The 10286-nt window shown below is 43.7% G+C and overlaps 1 protein-coding gene across 1 annotated transcript; it reads right to left on the bottom strand.

Moving 5' to 3' along the window:
- Window positions 1-5061: 5061 nt before the first annotated feature.
- Window positions 5062-7019, bottom strand: LOC145625144 (uncharacterized). The gene is made up of 4 exons (XM_081678223.1): window positions 6732-7019; window positions 6504-6650; window positions 6320-6430; window positions 5062-6244 (listed from the first exon to the last, which is right to left on the bottom strand). Exons 1-4 carry the CDS (start codon window positions 7017-7019, stop codon window positions 5981-5983), a joined length of 810 nt encoding a protein of 269 aa, XP_081534349.1. The 3' UTR covers window positions 5062-5980.
- Window positions 7020-10286: the final 3267 nt, after the last annotated feature.

Consider the following 10286-nt stretch of genomic DNA (forward strand, 5'->3'; position numbering starts at 1 on the left):
CTATGTCGAGGATATGATTGTCAAGTCTAAAGATCGCCCAGGCCATATTGTTGCACTTCGCAAGTTTTTTGAAAGACTCCGTAAGTACAACATGAGATTAAATCAAGCAAAATGTGCATTCGGAGTCACGTCAGGCAAATTACTTGGATATGTGATAAGTTCTCGAGGGATTGAAATAGATCCTTCAAAAGTAAAAGCGATCATGGCCATGCCACCACCCAAAAATGAGAAGGAGATTTGAGGCTTCATTGGAAGATTGCAGTATATAAGTAGGTTCATATCAAAGCTCACAGCAATATGTGAACCTATATTCAAGAAGCTTAAGAAGAATGTCCCAGTCACATGGGATGATGATTGCCAAAAGGCTTTCGACAAAATCAAAGAGTATTTGGCAAACCCACCCGTGCTAGCGCCAGCAATACCTGACTTTCCTCTTCGACTCTACCTTACGGTCACAAGAGAAACGATGGGGGCAATGCTAGCACAAGAAATCGAAAGCAAGGAGAATGCAATCTATTACTTGAGCAAGAAACTTCAAGGATATGAGACGCGATACACACCACTTGAGAAGTTGTGTCTCGCGCTTGTATGGGCCGCACAGAAACTAAGACATTACATGCTCACTCATACAGTGCATGTCGTGTCCAAGATGGACCCTCTCATATACTTGTTCGAGAAAGCAACACTCAACGGCAGATTATCAAGGTGGATAGTCAATCTGGCCCAATTTGACTTGAGATTTGTGCCACAAAAAGCCATCAAAGGTTCTGCAGTTTCTGACTTCTTAGAAGACTTTCCGCTAGAAGAAGCTGAAAAAGAAGAAGATGAGTATGATTTCCCTGACGAAGACTTACTCATGACCGAAGATGATAGCTGGACGCTCTATTTCGATGGAGCTTCAAACCAAAAGGGATGTGGTGTAGGAGTCTTGCTCGTATCACCCAATGAAGAGCACATCTCAATTTCCATGAAGCTCGACTTTGATGTCACCAACAATGCCACAAAATATGAAGCATGCATTTTGGGGTTAGAAACAGCTGTCGCCTTGGGAATTAAGAAACTCAGAATCTACGGTGATTCTTCACTAATCATTAACCAAATCTCCAAGAGATGGAAAGTGAGAAGTGAAAGTCTCGCTACGTATCAAGCTCATTTAGAAACTCTCACGGAGCAACTAGATGAAGTGGAATATACGTATTTGCCAAGAGAAGAAAACCAGTTCGCCGACGCACTAGCTAAATTAGCATCAATGGTGCGAATTCCAGCCGACACAATCAGAATGCCACTGACCATAGAGAGAAGATATGAACCAGCTTATGTTCATGCACTTGACGATGAACAAGAACCACAGCAAGAAGACGAAGAGCCATGGTATACGGACATCCTTAATTATGTGACAAGAGGAGAATACCCTCCTAATACTGATAAAAGGGCACACCGTGCTTTGAGGCTCCTGGCCTCACAGTATGTGCTCATCAGGGGAGAACTCCACAAGAGAACTGCAATGGGAAGAAATCTCTTATGTATAGCTAAGAAAGAAGCACATAAAACCATGGAAAACCTTCATGCTGGTATATGTGGAACTCACATGAATGCAAAGATGTTAGTCCAGAAAATTCAACGACAAGGTTACTATTGGACTATTATGGAGAGAGATTGTCACGAATACGTCAAGAAATGTATGAAGTGTCAAATCTACGCAAACTTACAGCATGTTCCACCTTCGCTTCTCTACACGTATACTTCTCCATGGCCTTTCTCCACTTGGGGCATTGACATCATTGGAAAAATAACACCACCAGGACAAGGGGGGCATGAATTCATTCTCGTAGCAATCGACTACTTCACCAAATGGGTCGAGGCTGCCTCATATGCCAAGCTGACAGCAAAACACGTAGCTCAATTCATTGAGAAAAATATCATATGCCGCTATGGGGTACCACATGAGATGATCAGTGATAATGGAACACATTTCCAAGCCGAATGCGCAGAATTATTACAGAAATATCATATCAAACATCACCGATCATCACCTTACAGACCACAAACAAACGGAGCAGTCGAATCGGCCAACAAAAATGTGAAAACTATCATCGAAAAGATGATAGAAAATTATAAAGATTGGCCAAGTAATCTACATTTCGCCCTTTGGGGTTATCGAACCTCTGTTCGTACATCGACATGGGCTACCCCTTTCTCTTTGGTCTATGGAGTTGAAGCTGTACAACCAATCGAGCTCGAAATACCTTCTCTTCGAATCGCATTGGAAAGCCAACTAGATGAAGTCGACTGGATTAGAGCAAGATACGACGAACTGGTCTTGCTTAATGAAAAACGCTTGGCAGCTTTGCATCATGTCCAAACCTACCAACAGCGTATGGCACGATATTTTAATAAAAAAGTCAAGACCAGAAATATCAAAGAGGGTAACCTAGTGCTTAAGGCACTTCGTAAAAATGTGTTAGATCCAAGAGGCAAATTCAGACCGAACTGGTCAGGCCCGTACATTGTTAAAGCCATCCTGTCTGGCGGAGTGGCACAATTGGTAGACATGGACGGTAACGGCTTCCATAATTTAACCAACTTGGATCAACTCAAGAAATTCTATGCCTAGTCGCATGGGTTCATGACCCAATAGAGCTACGTTTGGCCTGATTCCTTTTTAGGATACGTAGGCAACCCCTCAAGGGGGCCCGGCCACTTTAAAATAAAAAATCCGCCCTCTGTTGATCAAATACGCGCGTCGGTTAAACACTGCGTCACGGCCAAAAAAAAAAAAAGGGGGATTGCCGCGACACGGGACATTCTACCGTGTCACGGTACTGTTCACCGTGACACGGTAGGCCTGAACGAAAACAAAGGAAAGAGGAACTCCCGTGACACGGGAAATTATCCCGTCTGACGGGAGAAGTTCCCGTGCCACGTCACCCTCTGTCAGCAAAAAAAAAAAAAAAAAAAAAAAAAAAATTGCCGTGACGCGGAAATTTGTACCGTGTCACGGGACCCTTTCACCGTGACACGGTGGAATTTCAGTTTTTCCGTTTTATTTTTGGAATATTGGCGCATTCGTTGCGAATTAATTGTTCGAGTTTTTATTTTCGTTCTTCCATTGCGTCCGACTCCTTGACTCGGATAAATAAATAATAAATAAAAGTCATTGTAATTTTTAAGGCTGAAATAAAGGTGCTATTATTAAAATAAATGCGACTACAAGTATTGGCATCATATGCCTTATTTTAAATAATAATTATAAATCATAAAATGCAAAGTACTATTGATCTAATCTCTCTTCTCTTTAGGAACATCCTTCTCTTGCTCAATTAGGTCGGCCTTCACCATTAATGTGTCTTTTGTAGCCCAAACCGTCACACCCCTAGTCGAACTTTCACCCCTTTCACCTCTCTTGAACTTTTTCGGTTGTTTCTCCCTATACATCATTTTTTCTTTACCCTTCCCTTTCACATAGTTCTTCTTTCTTGGCATCATTGGATTCTTAAACTCAATTCCTTGTGTTCTCGGACCTAGACGATCTTTATGAGGAGCTTTCTTATTTCCAAGACGACTCTTCACATCAGACTTGCGTGATCCGAATCGTTCCCTCCTACTTCTAGGGTTCAACCATACCTTGTATGCACTAGATAAAGGAGGAGGAGCTTGGTCACTTGCAGAAATGGTCCACAAAGGTCTTCCAATCCAATAAGCCTCGTATTTGTGCACGTTACTCTCATGCAACGATACTTCACGAGGACTATCGTTGTAGCGTGGGATTACTTGTTCAAGTCCATACTGTCGCATCAGTCGAGAAGGACAGTAAAAGGTCAGTTTGGAGATACTTGGAACACGACAATATGGAGTTTCTTTCGTGCCAACCATCCTAGTAAGCCTCCACCAAGGCACCACCCAACGAATGGAAAATTCCCTCTTTGCAAAGAAATTTTTCCAATCTTCATACGACATGTTCGCAGAGTAATTCTTTTTCCTACGGACTAGGTCGTTAGGGCCATATTTTTCAATATCGTCGGGGGCTTCAAATAATTCCAAACGCTCCATCAACCAAATCTGCAAAATAAGAATTAGTCAAAAAAAAAAATTTGCAGATTCCCGTGACACGGCAGTTTTAACCGTGTCACGGCAGACACCCACCGTGACACGGTGCCTGTTTTGTGTCACGGGGGCTATTCGGAGCGTGTTTTTACCTGCAGTAGTACCAGAGAGCCCTTCCTGATGGCTTTCCGGTCAGCTTTTGCCTCGTCAAGACCACGAAATGTTTCTCCAAGGCACGTCGGCATAGGAGATCTTCAGGATTCAACATGCTCAAGCACAGACGCTAGACAAGCATGTCCTACCCTACCGTTTGCAAATAGTAGCTTGCTAAACATGCAAAAAATATATGCCCTTCTACAATATACATGATAAGACTCAGAGATAGGGCGATTAAAATATAAATTAGCAAGTTTTTCTAAGTCTACTTCATTACCACAAACAAATCTATTTAAATCTGGATCTGTTAGATTCAGATGGCGTTCAAAATCTTGATAATAGTATTCACGTAGGGTAGGCATGGCAATAAGATTTCTAGCAGGAAATCCAAAGATTTCACCAAATTCCTCCGGCAGAGGACAAATTTCATCATAATCAAATTTGAAACAGTGTGTTTCTGGACTCCAATAATCTAATGCTACCCTAAGAAAATCATGTTCAATAGCTACGTGTCGCAGGGCTAGTAAACCCCTGACATGAAATAATTCTAACTCTCTTTTTTCAGCATTGGTCAAAGAATAAGACCAGTCGCGCAATGTATTATAAAAATTCTGAGACATGATTATTGAAATATGAAATTCTAAATTATTTTGTGTTTCGTAATTATGCATATCATGAATAATCTGGTCTTATTTTATAGCAAAAGCGCTCAAAACTGCCCAGAATTTATCTTTTCATACGCGTAAAACACACCGCTGAATAATACGCGTCCCGTGACACGGGAAGTTCCACCGTGTCACGGGAACCTTTGTCGTGACACGGCAAGCTCTGCCGTGACACGGTACACAGTGCCGTGTCACGGCACTTCACGCATCTTTTTTTTTTTCTCTTTTCCCGTATTCATCCGGATTTTTTATAGTATTTTATCTTCACCGTTTATTTTCCAGTTTTTTTAGAGTTTTGTTGCTAATAATTTTCTCACCTTTTTTTTATCTATATTATTATTATTATCTTTATTTTATTTTATTTTATTTATTCGTCACTTCATTTTTTATTATTTCTTTTTTTACTATTTCTTTTTTCTTTTGGGGGGAAGATAATTTCATTTATTTATTTATTCATCACTTTATTATTTCTTTTTTCTTTTGGGGGAAGATAATTTCACTTATTTTATTCCTTTTCTTTTCGCTTGTCTTTTTATTTCCTTTTCTTGTGGGGAAGGTGCTTTTATCTTTATTTCTTTGTTTTTATAGTAATTTTATTTTTGTTTTTCTTTTTCTTTTGGGGAAGGTCGGTACCCTCCATTACTCCACTTATGTTTTTTTTTCGTCGTGTCATTAATAAATACACAATCACACACAAGGAGTCTCAAACACACACTAACACACAATAATAAACATATAAACCGTAAATAATGTACAAAGAGTCGTAATACATAAATATGTCAAGTGTCATCATAGTATGTACAAACAAAAACCCTCGGTCAAAAATCCCTAGAGCCAGAATCGGTCTCATCTCCACCCTGTGCATGTGGTCCACCCTGTGCATATGGGAACAGCGAACCGAAGAGTCCCTCGACCATCCGAGTACGGGGAGTAGCGTCCCTACTAGTCCCCGTAGCCCCACCAGTAGCCAAGCTCAAGGCAGGACCCGTCCAACCGGAAAACGGAGTAGATTGGCCCAGAGACACTGGAATCTTCGGTGAAGGCATCGTCCCATACATCGGAACCGAGAACAAGCCCGACAGCGGTGGAGGAATCCCGGATAACGGAGCTGAAAATTAACCAAGATCCAAAGGAGTCAGGACAGACCCAAACTCAGGCTGTGGAGGCTGTGAAAACGACTGTCGCTGCCCCTGACTCTGGCCCGGAAAGCGCTGGGAAGACTGACCCTGCTGCCACTTAGCCTCCTGAAATGGCTGAGTAGTCTGAGGCTCTCGCTGAAAATGAGAACGCCGGTGAGCCTCAGGAGATCGTCTACCACGACCAAGCTCCTCCTCGTCCGAGCCTCTGGGCCTCGAGCACGAGCGGGACCTCTGTCGCTCCTGAAATATACAAAATCAAAAGGTGTCAACAATGCAAAATAAAACAAATGGTAGAAATGAAAAAATAAGTGATACCTCAAGAACGTCGCTAGAGCTCCGACAACTCGCACCACGCCGAAGCTTGATGATGCAATACTTCAGGGCATCCACCAGCTTCATGAATCCCATCATCTCCGGGCGGTTAGGCTGAGGATAAAACAAAGAAAAGTCAGTAACAAGCAGTATTAAAAGGATAGATAAAGCGTCGAAGAAAACTCACCGGCTCAAAGACCTCGGGCAGAGACTCCTGCGCCTGTCTATAACCCTCTGGCGCGTCAGCAATATGGTCCTCCGTGATACCAATCGGCCCTGGATAGCGGACAGACTGAGGAGGAATCTCGATCCTCCCCACAGGACGGATGGTCGTCTGAAAATATGATCGAATAATCAAGTTATTCGACTATTTAAAACAGAGACTAGTAAAGAAGATCCTCAAAAGAAATCATACCTCAGGAAGACGGGGCAGAGGAGCCAGAGAGGGAAGCAAGTCCCGCGCGTAGTCACTCTCCATGTGAACAAGCTCCTGCCATGGAAGAGTATAGCGCTCCCCCCTGTTGATCAACTCTCTGATCAAGCGGGAGTCCAGCATCGACTCTGGTGGAGATGAAGGCACCACAAAGCGATCGCCGCTATGCTGACGGACGACTCGCTCCCCCAAATACCAGACAAAGCGTCCGGTACCAACCAAAATGGTACGGTACGCTGAAAGACGCAGGGCCTCAGGTAGATCAGTCATCCCGGCCCAAGGACGATACTGGACATCGATGGGACCATGGAAACCATAAAAAAGTTAGGCGTGAAACAACGGAAACAACATCAGAAGGAAAGAACGCAACAAAATTAATCCTTACGCCAACGGAAGAGGTGCCTCGGCGTAGTAGCCCACGAAGTGCCGGAACGGACTCCACCCGCGACTCTCCTCGGTCACGCTAGCTGGCCCCGACAGGGAAATCATGGACCGCCCCGCGACGCCGGCGAGGATCCAAGCCTGGGAAGTACTCGTAGAACCATAGCTGCGATAAAAGTAATTTTTAGCACATGAGTCGAACAAGCTAAAGTGAAACAAAAAGAAAAAAGATCATCACCTCTACGACTCTCCACAGGCCATAAACGGTGATAAGGGACTCGTCATTCAGCTGCCGGCAGCCATGACGTAGAGACAAAATAAGATCCGCGTACCCAAGACTGGCCCAGCTATAGGATCCTATCTCGGGGATCCTGGCCAAAGAGGGGAGGTAGCAAAGGAGCACGCGTGAACTCCTGTCGGGAGAGAGGGTAATAGAGATCAGGATCGAGATGAAGATCCGCACCCGCTGCTCAGCCGTCGTATCTTCCATCTCGAAGCCGCGAGCTAGAACTGAAGCCAGCTCCGATCGTCCACTCCTAGAACCACCTCGAGACACAATCGGACCCAATAAATCAGCTACCTCAGTCGATCCCCAAGATAGATCGGACATCTGACCTACAGCCCGGTCGGTGAAGCGCAGCCCGCTGATCATGCTGAAGTCTAGAGGGGTCACCGTCATCTCCCCCCAAGCAAAATGAAATGTGTTGGTAGTATCCCAGAAATACTCCAACAATGCGCGAACGACTGTCGCGCCGCAACCCCGGGGGCTGCAAAACCCTACAACCGCCGCGTAGAAATCTACCAAGCCAGTCGATTCCCATAAGGCGCTCGTATCAGGATCCCTCGTAATGACCTGGTGAAGTCGAGGGATCAAATCGCCGGCTCCGGAACCATGTTGGCGAAGCGTGCCATCGACTATGCCGGAGAGTGCGCGATAAGAGACGTGGTTTTCACGGCAGAAAACCAACTAATACGGAGTCCACGGAGGTGGAACCCACCTACCCCTACTCGTAGAAGTCCGAGGCTCGGACTCTAAGACGTCGTCGTCCATGCCCTTAGGGACAGTGGGAGTGTCCTCCCGAAAAGCCCGACGCCGGCCGTGGGTAGAAAGATCGCAATTTCGTCGTCTAGGCATGCTATTATCAAAATCTAAATGTTTAGCATCATTTCCTAAACATTTAATTCAAGTTGCAAAAGTAAAAATACTTAGCATCATTTCCTAAGTTATTTAATTTTTTTTTTTGAAATTATATGCTAAATTTTTACCTCAAGGCTAAAAATTGGCAAAATCATGGTATTTAGTTTCTCCATAACAAACTAATACTACAGTTCTCCTAGCCGCATGATACTATGTTCTCCATGACAATATAGTACATATGCAAAATATGAATCAACACATCATTTCACAAGATTCATCTCCATTTTTTTACCATTTCAAGAGCAAAACATGAACATTATTTCACAAAGTAGCACCCAAAAATGGTGATTTGCTCAATTCTCCATCAAATCATGCAATTTTTGTCTCAAATTTCTCACAAACACACATACATACATATACAAGTAAAATCATGGCAAGAATTTCAACATAAAACTTCAAAATCAAAAACCCCCAAATTGATTTTTAAGGGTTTGTCATGAGATTATTTACGTGAAGCAAATTCAAGACAAAAATCAAGGGAAACTTACATGGATGCTTTTAGAGGGTCGAAAATGAGGAAAATAGCAAGAAATTACAGCAAATCGGTGAAAATTCGAACTCCAAAAGCTCGAAAAACTTCCGGCCACCAGCAGGACCGCCGAGACACGGTCAACAAAATCCGTGACATGGAAAAGCTCTCCCGTGTCACGGTGAGCTTCACAAGCGACAGAGCTCCGGCGACTCAGACGGCAGCTCCGGTGACTTCGAACAACAGCAACAGCAGTAGGCAGCACGAAATGACAGCAGCAGCGGGTCGCAGAAAAATAAAAATAAAAAGGAAGGAGAAGAGGAAAACCGCCGTGACACGGTGGTAAACTCCAGCCGACGGGAAACAAAACCGGTCCCCGGTGAGCACCTAACGAGGCACGGCAACCGAAGAAATTTTGAGGTTTTCGGAGTGAAAATCAGATGAACAATGAAATGGAAATGGTGAAGCAAAATGTGAATTTAAAGAAAAAAATAACCGTTGCAACGGACCCCGTTAACCGTGCCACGGTTACCGTTATTGTGTAACGGCACAATTTGAGGTGGCGCGTTGACCAATTCAAACAACAAAATAAAAAAAATAAAAAAAAAGGGGGGAAAAAAGTTCCCGTGACACGGGAATCTGTCCCGTCTGACGGGAGTTATTCCCGTGTCACGGCAAGCTTGTGACGTGGCGCGGCAATTCTGAGCACTGTCAGCGAATATTCCTGGCATTTTTTACTAGTTTGACTGATTTTCCGAGCTTATTGGGCGATTATTTTTCGCTAGAATTACGCGGAAAATTCTAACTGATATTTAAGGGGGACTAAAATTACTATTTTACCCATGGCAAGCGTCAAAGTCTATTTTTCGGCATTTTAAGCATTTAATATGGTCGGATAATCGGCTTAAAACTGTGAATCATCTGCGGCCCACGTTCGGGGATAATCGAACCATCATACACTTACCAATTTCAGCAATCGTCGGCTTTCCTCAGGCTTGGAAAGCGTTATCGGTGGATTTTTCTTCAAGTATAGAAAACCGCCAAGTCGGCTTTCCTCAGGCTTGGAAAGCCTTATCGGTGGATTTTTCTTCAAGTATAGAAAACCGCCAAGTCGGCTTTCCTCAGGCTTGGAAAGCCTTATCGGTGGATTTTTCTTCAAGTATAGAAAACCGCCAAGTCGGCTTTCCTCAGGCTTGGAAAGCGTTATCAGTGGATTTTTTCTTCAAGTATAGAAAACCGCCAAGTCGGCTTTCCTCAGGCATGGAAAGCGTTATCGGTGGATTTTCTTCAAGTATAGAAAACCACAAAATTCCTTTGTCGGCTTTCCTCAGGCATGGAAGGCATTATCGATGGATTTCTTCAGGCATAGAAAGACACCAAATTCGTTTGTCGACTTTCCTCAGGCATGGAAAGTATTATCCGGTAGCTTTCTTCAGGCTTAGAAAACTACCAAACTCTTCAGTCGGCTTTCCTCAAGCATGGAAAGCGT

The sequence above is a fragment of the Chenopodium album genome, chromosome 3 (genome assembly GCF_948465745.1).
Source record: "Chenopodium album chromosome 3, dcCheAlbu1.1, whole genome shotgun sequence".
NCBI lineage: Eukaryota > Viridiplantae > Streptophyta > Magnoliopsida > Caryophyllales > Amaranthaceae > Chenopodium > Chenopodium album.

Bases quoted from the DNA above. Each gene is read 5' to 3' on its own strand.
- LOC145625144 (XM_081678223.1), bottom strand. From the start codon at position 7,019: ATGACTGATCTACCTGAGGCCCTGCGTCTTTCAGCGTACCGTACCATT. The intron at 6,651-6,731 runs GTATGATTTCTT...TCATATTTTCAG, and splicing joins CTCTGCCCCGTCTTCCTGAG to ACGACCATCCGTCCTGTGGG. The intron at 6,245-6,319 runs GTATCACTTATT...TGTATATTTCAG, and splicing joins GCTCTAGCGACGTTCTTGAG to GAGCGACAGAGGTCCCGCTC.